The sequence below is a fragment of the Leopardus geoffroyi genome, chromosome E1 (genome assembly GCF_018350155.1).
Source record: "Leopardus geoffroyi isolate Oge1 chromosome E1, O.geoffroyi_Oge1_pat1.0, whole genome shotgun sequence".
In the NCBI taxonomy this organism is placed as follows: Eukaryota; Metazoa; Chordata; class Mammalia; order Carnivora; family Felidae; genus Leopardus; species Leopardus geoffroyi.
In genome coordinates this window covers 4,136,132-4,151,140 of record NC_059330.1, presented here as the reverse complement: position 1 = coordinate 4,151,140, position 15,009 = coordinate 4,136,132, and the positions used below count along the sequence as shown (strand labels likewise).

At 48.0% G+C, this 15,009-nt stretch overlaps 1 protein-coding gene across 2 annotated transcripts in view; it reads right to left on the bottom strand.

Moving 5' to 3' along the window:
• GLP2R (glucagon like peptide 2 receptor) overlaps positions 1-15,009 on the bottom strand; it is a 55,468-nt gene that overhangs the window by 2,581 nt on the left and 37,878 nt on the right. For both annotated transcript variants that reach the window (XM_045487373.1, XM_045487372.1), the window contains one exon: positions 8,456-8,594. In XM_045487373.1, coding sequence (XP_045343329.1) covers positions 8,456-8,594 — 139 coding nt within the window. The remainder of the gene's footprint in view (positions 1-8,455; positions 8,595-15,009) is intronic.

The window sequence follows — 15,009 nt, the reverse complement described above, 5'->3', positions numbered from 1 at the left end:
CCCTCCCCTATTCTCTGGGCTTCTGGGAAGGCTGCCAGTCACGGTCCCCACGTTCCAGGATGGTCATCACCACAATAAACCAGCCCAAATGGGCACAGGGCCCAAACAGGGCCAACTGAGTTCTTTTCACTGGGAACGGAAAAAAGGGTTCAACTCTCTTCCCTGTGTTTGCCAACTGTGTCCTGTCCAAGGAAGCCTGGAGATGCTCATGAGTATCTACCCAGCTGCGTGGAGGGGGCAAGGATGATGCCAACAGAGAGAAAAGCAGAGGCTGGAGACGGCAAGATTTACAATTTTTGTTGGAGTACCTGGATGCAGCTATGCCTTCTCTTGTCAGAACATTGGTTTTCGAAAGGTAGATTGGGGCGCCCGGGTGGCTCAGTGGGTTGGGCATCCAACTTCAGCTCAGGTCATGATCTCAACGTTTGTGAGTTTGAGCCCCGTGTCGGGCTCTGGGCTGACAGTGCAGAGCCTGGAGCCTTCTTCAGATTGTCTCTCTCTCTCTCTCTCTCTCTCTCTCTCTCTCTCTCTGCCCCTCCCCCACGCACACTCTTGTGTCTCTCACTCAAAACTAAATAAACATTGGGGCGCCTGGGTGGCGCAGTCGGTTAAGCGTCCGACTTCAGCCAGGTCACGATCTCGCGGTCCGGGAGTTCGAGCCCCGCGTCGGGCTCTGGGCTGATGGCTCAGAGCCTGGAGCCTGTTTCCGATTCTGTGTCTCCCTCTCTCTCTGCCCCTCCCCCGTTCATGCTCTGTCTCTCTCTGTCCCAAAAATAAATAAAAACGTTGAAAAAAAAATTAAAAAAAAAAAAAAACTAAATAAACATTAATTTTTTTTTTTTAAAAAAAGAAAAGTTAGGGGCGCCTGGGTGGCTCAGTCGGTTAAGCGTCCAACTTCGGCTCTGGTCATGATCTCATGGTTTGTGGGTTCGAGCCCCGCGTCGGGCTCTGTGCTGACAGCTCGGAGCCTGGAGCCTGCTTCGGATTCTGTGTCTCCCTCTCTCTCTATCCCTCCCTGACTAGTCCTCTGTCTCTCAAAAATAATAAATGTAAAAAAAAAAAATTAAAAAATAAAGAAAAGATAGATCATTTCGTGCCAGTAATTTCTCATCACGCTTAGATAAAATAGTATCTCCTCACCACAGAAGGGACTAAAGGCGACCTGGGCTCTGTGTCTGTGTCGCTGACTTGATCTTTGTGCCCTGTTTACCCTTAACCACTGTTTTCCAGCCACACCGGCCTTCTGGTTCCCTCCAGCATCTCAAGCTAATGTATTAGTTACCTGTTGCCATATAACTTGGTGGATCAAAACAGTAAAGATTTATCGCCTCACATACTTACTATGCGCCAAGAATCTGGCAGTGGCTAAGCTGGGTATTTTGGCTCAGGGTCACCGTTCAAGTTACGGTCAAGATGTTGGATGGAGCCTTAGTCTTCTGAAGGCTTGACTTGCTTCCAAGATGGCTCACACGCCTGGCACGTTGGTGCCGTGCCGGTGGGTGGTAGGAGGCCTCGGTCTCCCCCACAGAGCTGCTTGAATGTCCTCATGACACGGGGGCTGGCTTTCCCCAGAGTGGGGGTTGATCCAAGGGAGCAAAATGGAAACTCCAACCCCTTGATGACGTGGCCTCCAAAGCCACACACAACTTCATGTCCCCAATACGGTCACACGGGTCAACCCTATTCCATATGAACGGGGACTCTGCGGGGCCGTGAGCACCAGAAGGAGACGATCCTTGGGGGCCATATTGGAGACTGACTAGCATGACTCATTCCTTACTGAGGTCCTTTCACACTTTCTGTCTTCTGGACCCTTCTTCTCTCAACTCTCTGCCTAACTGGCTTCTCACAATCCAGGTGTCTTAGCTCAAATATCACCAGAGCTGTGGGCTCTCTCGTTTACATTCTTTGTGGCCCGAGAATTATATTGTTACTTGCCAGTCAACTTGGCTATTATCTGTCCTTCCCTGCCCCTGCCCCAGCAAGCCTCGCATCTTTTCACGGCCAGATCCCCAGCACCAGAAACAAATGTCTGGCACATGAGAGGAGCTCAGTCATATCCATAAAAGGAATACGTGAGTGAGTGAATGAGTGAATGAGTGAATGAATGAATGAGTTGGATTTCTGTAACTTACTCCTACAGGAGTCTTGCCTTGTACAATGTCGGACGATTTCTAAAATAGGACAGGACAGTTTCCCTTCTGCTGTCTCTCCCTAGTCATTTGTAAAGAATTGTGGGGGCCCCTGGGTGGCTCCGTTGGTTAAGCATCTGAGTCTTGACTTCGGCTTAGGTCATGATCTCACGGTTCATGGGTTCGAGCCCTGCATCGGGCTCTGTGCTGACAGTGCAGAGCCTGCTTGGGATTCTCTCTCTCTCCCTATCTCTCTGTTCCTCCCCCTCTCAAAATAAATAAGTAAACATTAAAGGAAAAAAAGAATGGTGGACACGAGGGTCCCAGTAAAAACAATAGGCCACCTTTACACAGCACTTCCCTTTCCAGAACATCTCTGTTGGGGAATTCTCAGTACAGGGATACTGACTTGATGTTGGAAAATTTTTCTGGATTCACTGCTCAACTGCCAGAGGTCTGGAATCAAGGCTACTCTAGCTCATGTTGGTCTCCCAGCATTTTCTGACTCCTATGCTTCCTCACGTGATAACCACCTGAGCTGAGCTCCATGCCACGGCTTCCTGCCCACCATGACATGAGGGTCTAGGGGGCCTGGAGTGTGTGCCTGAAATACTGGACCTCCATACGTGTGCAGGACCCAAGCACTTGAGTGTTTATGGGAGGAACCTCATAAAAAGCCAGGACTCACAAGCAAAGGACACATTTCCAACTGAAGAGTGAAGGTCACAGGGCAGGCTGACTCTCCCATCTCTGTTGAGAACATTTCTCTTAGCCCTAGTGGCTGGTAAGGGGGGTCTGGTACTGGGAAAGGAGCTGACATTGTAAAGGAATTATAACATGTTGCCCTGGCGGGGGGGGGGGGGGGGGAGGGGAAGTTTTTATGCTTTCTTATGGAAGCTAAAAGTCTAGCACGCTGGCTATCCCGATGTCACTTTGGACTCTGCCCGTCAGTGTGGGATTTTCTTTCTCTTATGCACCCCATATTCCATGGCTATAGCTCCTAAACAGGGGCACAGTGGGACCAGTTTATCACTGTCAAACACACAAGTTCATTGGAGGCTCACAGCCGCCCGGTGCAGTGAGCAGGGCTGGTCATGCTTGCCTCTGGACATATGATATCAGAAGGGTGTCAGAATTCTCACAAATGACTTGGCTAAAATAGGATTCCACATCACAAACGTGTCCTTCACGTCTTTGGGTTCTTGGGTCACCATTTTAGGAGCCTCCTGGTGTCCAGTTAACTCTCCTTCCAGATAAAGCAAGTGAGAAGGGAGTGGTCCCACAGAAGAGACGACGCTCACTCCCAACGTGACCACCACTGGGCAGTCTTCCCAAAGATCCCTTGAAGGTGAAACTCCCTAAGAGATGGACGCTTGGGGGCGCCTAGATGGCTCAGTCGGTTGAGCTTCCGACTTCGGCTCAGGTCATGATCTCACAGTCCGTGGGTTCGAGCCCCGCGTCGGGCTCTGTGCTGACAGCTCGGAGGCTGGAGCCTGCTTCCGATTCTGTGTCTCTGTCTCTTCTCGCCTCTCCCCCACTCCCTCTCTCTCTCCCCCTACTCTCTCTGTCTCTCAAAAATAGATAAACATTAAAAAATTTAAAAAAAGAAAAGAAATAAGCACTCAGAAGAGTGAAGGACCCTCCAAGCAGCTGCTAGGTTCATGCCAATTCCTGCCGATGCACTGAGATGGGACCCACCGGATTTGCACCTCTGCCCACCCACACTCTCACTTCTGCCTGGCCACATGGAGGGGAGCCTTGCAGGGGTGCTCAGAAGGAGGGAAGTCTCTGCGCATGCACAGACTCTCTCAGTGTGCTTCCTGCCCCAGTCTGCAGGGCCACCCTGGGTCCTCATGTCCCTCAGCAGGTGCGGGGTGAAGGGCAGAGCTCCAGCTGCAGGACCAAAGGATCCAGCGTGGTGGCCAGTGTCTAGAAATGGTCCCAAAGATCTCTCCCCTCCCTGTAGGCATATGCAACCGCTCACAGGAAGTGTTAGACCTGGTTTGTCCCCTCCCCTCGAATCTGGGATGGACCTTGTGACTCTTTCTGCCAGTACAACATGGTGGAAGAGATACCCTGGGATTTCCAAGCCTACACCTTAGGAGGGTTGGAAGCGTCTGCTTTCTCCCTCTTAGAACATTTGCTTTGGGGATGCTCTGAGAGGCCAGCTGCCCGGTTAGGAGATGCCCAAGATACATGGAGGAGAGCTGAAGTTCTGTGATGAAGAGCCTCCACGGAGCCCCAGCCAACAGACCGTGGCAATGTCCAGCCACGTGAATGGGTCATTTTGGATGTTCTGACCCAACCGAGCTTTCAGATGTGCTCGGCCCCATTCAAAACTTGCATGTATCCAAAGTATCACCCTGCTGAGTCCAGGTGGCCCAGCTTATAGATTCATTAAAGATAACACGGTTCCTTGCTTTAAGCCATGAAGTTTCGGGGTAGTTTGCCACACAGTAAATGATGGCTCCCTTGCCAGATGGGTCTGATAGGCTGATTCTTCCTCAAAATCTTCCATAGCTCCCCATGGCTGTCTGGTCTTCAGACGGCCTTGAGTGTGTAAGATCCCTGGTTCGTATGACCAATCAAGCCCTCAGAGGAAGAAAGACCATCGAATACTAACTGACAGAACAGCTGTCGCTTCTTGCTTTGTTGTTGATGTTTCTAATTTGGGATTACCTTTTTTAAAAAAGTCTTTTATTTATTTTTGAGAGACAGAGACCGAGTGCAAGCAGGGGAGGGGCAGAGAGAGAGAGGAAGACACAGAATCCGAAGCAGGCTCCAGGCTCCGAGCTGTCAGCACAGAGCCCGACACGGGGCTCGAATCCACGAATTGCAAGATCATGCCCTGAGCTGAAGTCGGATGCTTTAACAGACTGAGCCACCCAGGCGCCCCTGGGATTACCTTTTAAAGAAGATTAAACTGAACAACATAAAACCCCAAATTATTAAAGCTTAGCCATTGAAATCCCCCAAAGGATTGAAATAACTTAAACATGGTTTCATAATGAAAAAAAAAAAAAAAAAAAAAAAAAAGGTTAGCAATGGGTCCTGTCTCAGCTCAGAGCCACAGCTCTAACAGGAGAGAGGAGCCATCATCCAGCTGCCCAGACCGCATGCCCCAGGCTGTGTCCCTGGCCTTTGGTGAGCCTGCAGTGGCAGGCACATTCTCCCTGCTCCGTCCTGGAATCTTAGCACCTGGCTCCACCTGGTGGCAGTGGCTTTAAGACTGCGATGCAGAGGGGTGCTTCAGTGGTTCAGCTGGTTAAGCCTCCAACTTCGGCTCCGGTCACCATCTCTCGGTTCGTGCGTTCGAGCCCCGCGTCGGGCTCTGTGCTGACAGCTCGGAACCTGGAGCCTGTTTCGGATTCTGTGTCTCCCTCTCTTTCTGCCCCTAGCCCACTCACACTCTGTCTCTGTCTCTGAAAAATGAATAAACCTTAAAAAAATAAAAAAAAAAAACACAAAAGACTGTGATGCAGGGATTGGGGGGGCTTCTGAATCTGACATCAAGCCTCTCAAGTGAAATTTCCATTATTGTAATTTTCAACTCCGGAATTTTTCCAGATTGGTTCTTTTTTAATATATATATGTTATATATATTAATATATATATATATAATTTTTTTATTATTAAAAAATTTTTTTAACGTTTATTCATTTTTGAGAGACAGAGTTAGAGTGCGAGTGGGGGAGGGGCAGAGCGAGAGGGAGACACAGAATCCGAAGCAGGCTCCAGGCTCCGAGCTGTCAGCACAGAGCCCGACGTGGGACTCAAACCCACAGACTGTGAGATCATGACCTGAGCTGAAGTCGGACGCCCAACCAACTGAGCCACCCAGGCGCCCCCAAATTGGTTCTTATCTTATCATTTCTCTCTCTGTGCTGAGATTTCCTGATCGATACATCTTTGTCATCATACATACATTTACTTCCTTAAACATGGTTTCTTCCAATCCTTTGAACATATATTTTTTAAAGATTCTATTTTTAATTAATCGCTAGCCCCAACGTGGGGCTCAAACGCACAACCCTGAGACTGAGAGTTGCATGCTCTACGAACTGAGCCAGCCAGTCACCCCCGAACATATTTATAATAGCTTCTTTGAAGTCTTTGTCTAAGAGAATTCTCAGCGAGTTGCTATGGACTGATTTTCTTTTTCCTGAGTACGTGTCATACTTTCCTGTTTCCATACTTCCCTTTTTGTGTTCAAAACTGGAAGTTTTAGATCAATATTGTAGCAGCTCAGGAATCTGGTTCCCTACTCCCCACTCCCTGGGTGGTTGCTGGTGTTTTGTTTGTTTAGTAATTTGCCTGGACCGCCAGTTCTGTGACATCTTTCTCCCCTGGGGCACACAGCCACTGATGTCTGTGCTCCTTTCAAAAACTTTTGGTTTTGTGTGTAAGCCTGGCCTCCTGGCCCCGACCACTCACTGATTGGTCAGAAGTTGTGCTCACCCACCTTAAGCCAAGAAAGCTTCCACACCCTTTGACAACAAATGGATCTGCGTGTGGCCTGGGGGGCCAGTTCCAAGTTTAGACGGTTTGTAAGTCTTCGGTGGCTTTTATTTTCCACCTCCTGTGTCTACTGGGTGTGTGTGTGTGGGAACTCAGCCAGCAATGTGTCGATATCCTCTCTGGTCTCTCCCGAGTGTGTGTGCAACCCTGTCCATGTACACAAGCCTCCAGCCCCCCCCCCCCCCCCCCCGAGAGATATGTAGAAGCTGATCAAGGCTCATGACAGGTGTCTCATTCCTCAGATCCCCCTGTTAGAATTCTGGCTAGTTCACCAGGCTGTTTCTCGTCCCAGTTAGGACCACCATATCAGCCTATGACATTGTCATTCCTCGATCGTTTGCCACTGAGATCACTGCTGTATCTGACAATGGCCAGGGGTGTGGGCTTTTTCCGCTTTCCGATTGATCTACATTGGGTCAGCCCCTCTCTGCAGTGAAGTTCCTTACTGACGGAGACGAGGTCGGAGAACAAACACACTCGAGGCTAAACCAACAGACCCCACTGTTCTCACTCAGCTTCAGTCATTTTTCTTGAGTAAACCCTTCCCAACCTTTTGTATGCCTTTGGCCGGATTCCACTGTGCTGCAATTTTATTGTTGCTTTGGGGGGAGGGTATGTGCCACGAGCCTCTCTTCTCCATTCCAGAAGTCCTGCCCTATATTAGCATCTTAGAATGATTAGTCCTGAGGTTACCACTCTATGGGACCTCTGCTGCCAACACTACTTATGGTGGTCACTTGCATTCATGGCCTTGGCTACCGAGCCATGCCTCTCAGTATCGGTGCCCCTGTGTGGTCTCCTCCCCTTCAGTCCAGGCTGGGTCTGGGATTTGCTTTAAATGTTAAAACGCACTGGAAGTATCACCGCTAAGTGTCAGGCTTAGGCATATAAAAGGCCTGGAAGTCCCTGTTTTTGTGCCCTTGGGAGCCCTGAACTGCCACGTAAGAAGTTTCAGCTTTCCTGCAAGGAGGACCACGGAAAAAGAGCATGTAGTGAGAGAGAAGCCCTAAGACGATATGGAACTGAGGAATGTAGCTGGCAGTGAGAAACGAAGACCCAGAAATTCGACCCAAATGAAGCCACTCCCGCCACGTGAGCCTTCCCAGTTCAGGCACCAGACATATGAGTGGCGAAGCATCTTGGAAGTTCCAGCCCCGGGAGGCACGCATGGAGCAGAGGTGAGCCATCCCAACTGTGCCCCCCCTGGAATCCTGGTCCCCAGAATAATGAGAAATAATAAAAATCATCACTGTTGTGAGCTACGGGGTAATGAATAGCCCATTTAAGGAATGGATACCCAAAATATCCAGGTGAAGGAACCACGGCTGGCCTTTTGGCTCTCGTTTCAGCCCCATCTGACACATCTTGACATGTCTGTCTAGGTTCAAGAGCCTCCTGGTCTCAACTCACTGGTTCCTACCAAGTGGTGTTATATTCTGAGTGTGTCACCTGAAGCATAAACAACGTTCGTTTCGTACAGTGCCCTGCGGAGAATCCAGCAAAAATAGACACTTAATGAAAGGCTTCGCGTTGATACTCACGGTTAATATGGTTGTGAGATACACCAACTCTTACCACCCAGGAAACAGAGCACTTTTCGCTTCTTAGTCACTGAGTCATGCTGGCAGGATCAAGGCAATGCCTTTGGTCCGCCCACTCTTCTAGTGCCAAAGGCCCTCTCATAGAGCCCGCTGGCACTACGGCTTCATTTACATCCGTGGGCTTTCTCAATTCTGAGACTGCTGGGGTCAAGAGCATTTTGTTTTCACCACAGCACAGGAATCCTGGTTCAGATGCCTACTTACATGGAAGGAGCTCAGAGTCAACTGAATGAAGAGTCGTATAAGTTTTGAAAATCCTTCGACTTGATCGTCAGTGATGAAAGAGAAGAGAATCTCGTGAACGCCCAACAAAGGAATGAGGACCAGCGTTGACTTTGCCAATCTGCAAATGAAAACCAACAACACTGTCACGAGGACCACATTGGGAAGAGGCAACGTTTCCCGCTCTTCTGTGTGTGACTTTATGGTAGCTCTTATCCTACTGATAAATAGTTGACCTTCCAGTTTGTCTCCTTGGCTACACATGGGATGTCTTGATGGCCAGTGTGGTCTTGGTTACTGATGCACCCCTCCACCTGACTCGTGGTCAGATGTTCAGAAAACAAACATGAATTGAGGGAATGGGTGAATGGATGGATGAATTCTCCTATATAGATTATGATGTGTCTATCACCATCTATAAACATCAGATTATGTTTTGCCTGATGGATAGATTTCCACGTGCATGGCTGTCACCTTGGGACACTACAGCACTACCACATTTGACAGATTTCCTATTACCCGATTACCTGGCTAGCAGGTGCCTCTATTCCTTTCTCTATTCAGGACTTCCAACGTCAGTGCTTTACTGAACCTGAGAAGGGAAAGAAACTGACATGTCTGGGGTCCCATAGCTACTAAGTGACAAATCCAGGCCTGGAAGTAAGATTTCTGACCTCACACTCACACCCTTCACATTCCATGGAGGGCTTGACCGTTAGCCTCCACGCTGCCCCTCAGCCCCAAGACGGCAAGGGCTGCAGGAAATGAGAGACTGATCCTCCTCATAAAAAGTGCTGTGTGGAAGCTCCTGTTGTATATACTCTACGTAAAAAAGACAAACATTCTTTTGTACCACCCACGTGCAAAGTGCACAGCTGGGGCCCAAACATTCCATACCACATACCGGTGGTTCCCAAACATGGTTTACCATTAGAATTCCTTCAGGAACTTAAAAAGGTAGATGATAGATGGATGGACGGACGGATGGATGGATACACAGATGGATAGACAGATAGATGGATAGGCAGATAGATGGTAGATAGATAGATAAATAGATGCATTGATGATAGGAAGATAGATAAATGGATAGATATATAAGAAGATAGATGATAGATGGATGGATGGATGGATGGATACACAGATGGACAGACAGATAGATGGATAGGCAGATAGATGGTAGATAGATAAATAGATACATTGATGATAGGAAGATAGATAAATGGATAGATATATAAGAAGATAGATGATGGATGGATGGATGGATAGATAGATGGATAGACAGACAGATAGATAGGTGGATAGGCAGATACATGGTAGATAGATAAATGGATAGATACATTGAAGATAGGAAGATTAGATAAATGAATATATATATAAGAAGATAGGTGATAGATAGACATATAGATAGATAAATGGATGGATGGATAGATAGATAAATGGATGGATAGATAGATGATAGATAATAGATAATAGATAGAGCCAGCTAGCTTCCTAGGCCCCGGTATCGGCCTCCTGAGTCAAAACCTCTGGATGTCTGGTCCTGGGAATGTGAATTTTTAAGGCATTCCTCATGGGATTCTGATAAGCAGCCACATTTGGGAACAACTGCTTTTCAGTACTGAGATTAATTTAAAACTAACTACATTAGCAAAAGTGACTCATATGCAGGGTACAAACAGAGCTACTGTCTTGTATATACACAATGGAAAAAAAGAGTTTCATCGTAATGACTTTTAGCCCGAATCACTTGTCTTAAAGGGCCAGACTTGGAGAAATCTCTCCCCTGCCGAAGGCCGTGGACTTAAAGATGTTGGAATGTCAGCAGCTCCTGGGCAGTATCCTCAGGAAGGTTTAACTGTGCCCAAGAGAAAGTGCTTAGTATGGATCCTGTGCCTGTGAGAGCCATTCAAGTGTAATGTTATCAAGGAAACAAGAAAACCCTCACCTTTGTGCCGTGAAAAGACCTAAAGCCCATTAAAGAGCAGAGGGGACGCCCCCCGGGCCCGTGGTCAAGAGATATTTGTGTTTTAATTTCCAGGAGTATTTTTAAAATGCTTGGGTCAGACAATGGCGAAATGGTGGCCACAGGGTGTATCTGTCCTGCAGACGGTTTTTACTTATGTGAAGAGGGTGATTTTTGTTATCGGAGCCATCTTTAAGTAGTAAGTAAGGAGAGTTTGAGCAGAGGTCCAGATTTCCGGCTTCTTTTGAAAAGCGGGAGAAGCTGGCTCTACGGGGCCCGAATTCTTGCTTGGTGACCGTCGGCTCCCGCCTGAGGGTGGCTGTTTCTTTCTAGAGGGAACATGTGTTCCAGGACACGCAGCCGGTCTGCCCCACTCACCCACAGTTCCTCACCTGGCCCCCGAAAGTGTCTCAGTTTGCCACCCTCGCTCCGGTCATCTGGGTTTCGAGGACACATACTTACATACTGAGTGCAGATCTGCGTCTCACTCTCAAATCATTCTCGGGGCCTCGCTATGCCATTACGTGCTTTGAATAAGCTCCTTATTTTGGAATAATCTTGGATGTGTGGAAAAGTAGCAAAAATAGTACAGAGAGCGCCCACATACAACTTCACTGTTTCCACTAATGTTAGTCTTGTATTAACCACAGCCCATTTGTCCAACATTGGTATGTGACTAACAACCATACATCCGGATTCCATTCGGGTTTCACCAATTTTTCCCACGGATGTCCTCTGCACGTGCCAGAATCCTGCATTTAGTACGGAATGATCTTTTAAAAAATGACATCTTCTTTATGAGGTTTTGGTAACGACCAGATCCATGGATGTCAAGGGATTTCCCGTTCCTCACCTTGCTCTGACTTCTGCTTAGACAGAACCCCGTGTGTGTCCTTGGTCGAATGGAAATCCATAAATGTCTCGCCATTTACGCTTGTGAACCGTATTTATGCTTATTTTTTCATCTACGGCCAACTGTTTATTTAAATTGTTTGGCTTATTGCAGTCCGTTAGCCATCCAACAAATATTTATTGAGCATGAGTCAGCGCAGTGAGAGAGGAAGAGTCGCCATCAAAGAGAGCACAGGCCAGTATCTGGGCCTGGGTTCAAATCCCGGCACCGTCAATGACTGGCCATGTAGCTTTGGGCAGACTATTTCACCTCTCATCTGTAAAAACAAGGGTTCTACGGCTGATAATAAGAAGTGTTGAAACCATAATAAGATATTATTTATTAATAATAATACAGTCATTTTTAAAGACGAAATGACATGTAAACCCTCAAAATTATGGTATCTGACACTCTCAGAGAGAGGAATCTTCTTGTACTGTTGCTGGGAATGCAAACTGGTACAGCCACTCTGGAAAACGGTGTGGAGGGTCCTCAACAAATTAAAAATCGAGCTACCCCGCGGTCCGTGAGTTCGAGCCCCGTGTCGGGCTCTGGGCTGATGGCTCAGAGCCTGGAGCCTGTTTCCGATTCTGTGTCTCCCTCTCTCTCTGCCCCTCCCCCGTTCATGCTCTGTCTCTCTCTGTCCCAAAAATAAATAAACGTTGAAAAAAAAAATTAAAAAATAAATAAATAAATAAATAAATAAATAAATAAAAATCGAGCTACCCTACGAGCCAGCAATTGCACTAGTAGGTATTTATCCAAGGGTACAAAAATGCTGATTCGAAGGGGCACATACACGCCGATATTTATAGCAGCGCTATTGACAATAGTCAAAGAATGGAAAGAGCCCAAGTGTCCATTGACTGATGAATGGATAAAGAAAACGTGGTATATACATACAATGCAATACTACTCGGCGATCAAAAACAATGAAATCTTGCCATTTGCAACAACATGGATGGAACTAGAGTGTATTCTGCTAAGCGAAATGATTTCACGCATATGTGGAATTTGAGACAAGATAGCTGAACATAAGGGAAGGGAAGCAAAAATGAGGTAAAAACACAGAGGGAGACAAACCATAAGAGACTCTTAAATACAGAGAACAAACTGTATTTTTGTTGCTGAGGGGGTGTTGGGTGGGGGGACGGGCTAAATGGGGGATGGGCATTAGGGGGACGCTTGTTGGGATGAGCACCGGGTGTTATATATAGGGGATGAATCACTAAATTCTATTCCTGAAGCCATTATTAAACTAAACGTTAACCAACTTGGATTTAAATTTAAAAAAATAAAGAAGCCATCCCTGCCCTGGGGTGCCTTTGTAGCCTCAATGATCAATTTTACTTCCATTTGTGACTTTTTTTTTTTTGTCTTTGGTTGCCTGCTAGAAAGTCTTTTAAGAGAGGGCTCTGGGGTCCAGCAAGTTAAGAAATAATTCTCCTTTATAAATTCGTCAAGAGCTCTGCCCACACACCACACACAGAGTTAAGACGGGTCCTCCAGGGGGACAGTCGCCTGAAGGCTGGGAGCCACACAGATCAGAGACTGCGCTGATCGTCGGCAGGTGTCTGTCCACATTCAGGGGGCCTGGGTCAGCTCTCCCGCTCCAGGCCAGGCAGGGGGACCCCGTAACGTTCCTCCGCCTGAATGGTGGGAGCCCAGAGACAGAGCTAGGACTTCAAAAGTTCCTCCACCTCCTAGCCACTTGCCTTTTTGGCAAGACCTAAATATATTTAATTTAAACCTTCCTAAAATATACTCCTGGAGGGGGGCCAAATCTTGAGAGCCACGTTCTGAAAGTTCTCAAAATCTGGGAGAGGTGGAGGCACACCCATTTCTACCAGAGTTTGGACAAAATGCCCTGGGCCCCTCTGCCTCTTCCTCCCCACCCTGGCAGAGGACGACAAAAGAAAACAAAGCTGGAGGGGAACCTGGAGGGGGAGGGGGAGACCCCTCCAATGTAGGAAGAGGGCAATGTGAGCTGGGGGTGCTGATGACCCACCGTGGGTGACGGAACTGAGAAATGAGGGTGTTAGCGCTATTGGGAGAGAAAAATGGGCAATTGCCTCATCGACGTTGGAGGATTCTCCAGCCCAGGCGGTAAAGTAAGGTGGCCCGGTGTGTCCTGAGAGACAGGGCCTGGATTTCTGCTCATTAATGAGCACAAGCTACTTAATTGTGCTGTACTCTGCACGGAGACAGGGTAAGTAAAGAGAAATTGATGGCCAACCAAAATGATGGAGAAAATCACTGAGAAATGAGAAGTCCCCTGGACTTACCCAGCCCTACGCGTGGAGACCCTGGGGAATGAACCTTGCTCTCGCCAGGCAGGTGGCTGTGCCAGGCAAGGGTGGCTGCTCACAGTCAGTGATCCTTCCCACCGACCACCCTACTCACACCGGCGAGACTCTGGTGACCGCTTTGGATTTCTGGATCATTTGTTGCCAATGGAGCTAGGAGTGCCGGCACCAGAAGGAAGCTTCAGCCCACCCCTGCCTTCCACGGTCTCTTAAGAATGAACAGTTGTAGAGTCCGGTTTATGTATCTGTCTCTTGTGAGTTCAGTTGGTGTGTGAGTCGGCCCTCTAAAGTCTCAGCCACGTGGGGACACTGATAGGTCCCCAGCTCAGCCACCAGGTGGTAGCAAACTTGCCAAGGTGAGGTGGCTCACCCTGGGGGGCCTCCAGGTGGCCCTGTGCCCAGGTTCCTCTTTTCAAGCTTTATCCTTGAACAGGAGTTGGGAAAGGAAAAGAGAACCTTCCAGATAGATTGTGTATGTCAAACAGGTTATCCCTTCTTCCCCCAAAATAGCTGTCCTGAATCATTGCTTGGCCATGAGGGTCTCCCCGGTATCTTGATTTACAATTCCCTAGATCACTGGTTCCCAATCAGTCATGTACGCTTCAGGGATATTCAAGACAATCCATTTGGTATTAGGAGAAAATATAAGAAGGAAAGATAATGGGAGTTCTGTGTGCTAATATTTAATCTATCTTTTATAATTTTCTCTCTTTTTTGTGTTTTATAATGCCGTATTAGTTCAGCAGACCATGTGTACATATGATGAGAGGCATGCTCAAAATTTCTTTACTGAAAAAGATGCATGATCAGGAAAGTTTAGAGACCGCCATCTTGGATAACTCCAAAGGAGACCTTGCAAAAAGGGGTATTGAGGCTGCTTAGAAACACATCTGCCACGGCCCCACCAGAAAATTCCACACATTATTTCACTAGGGCATCTGAGGCAGAGGTCCTGCACTCTGTGTATCAAAATCTCTTGGGGAGCTCCATAAGGAGTCCACATGGGGGGGCCCATGTCGCACTTACTGAGTCCAAATATCCAGCGGGGAGACTCACGAGTCTATCCTTTAGGCTGGCTGTCAGGTGACACTTACAAACAGCCAGAATGGAAAGTTACTGCAGGGGCACTGTGGGTCTGGAGCACGGGGAGAGCCCCAGTGGTACATGGCGGGCTTTGGGGCCACCAAATAGCAGGGTGCAGGCTCTCAGTCTGCATGGAGAGTGGTGTCTTGGGATCTGTCTGCTCCCTTATCTGTCTGTGGGGAACGATGTTCTCTTTCCAGTTTCCCAGATGCCCCAGTGTCCCTTGCACCTGGTTGGTGAGAGGGCTGCCCTCCCTGAATGGACCCTCAATGGGCGGACTAGAACAGCTCTG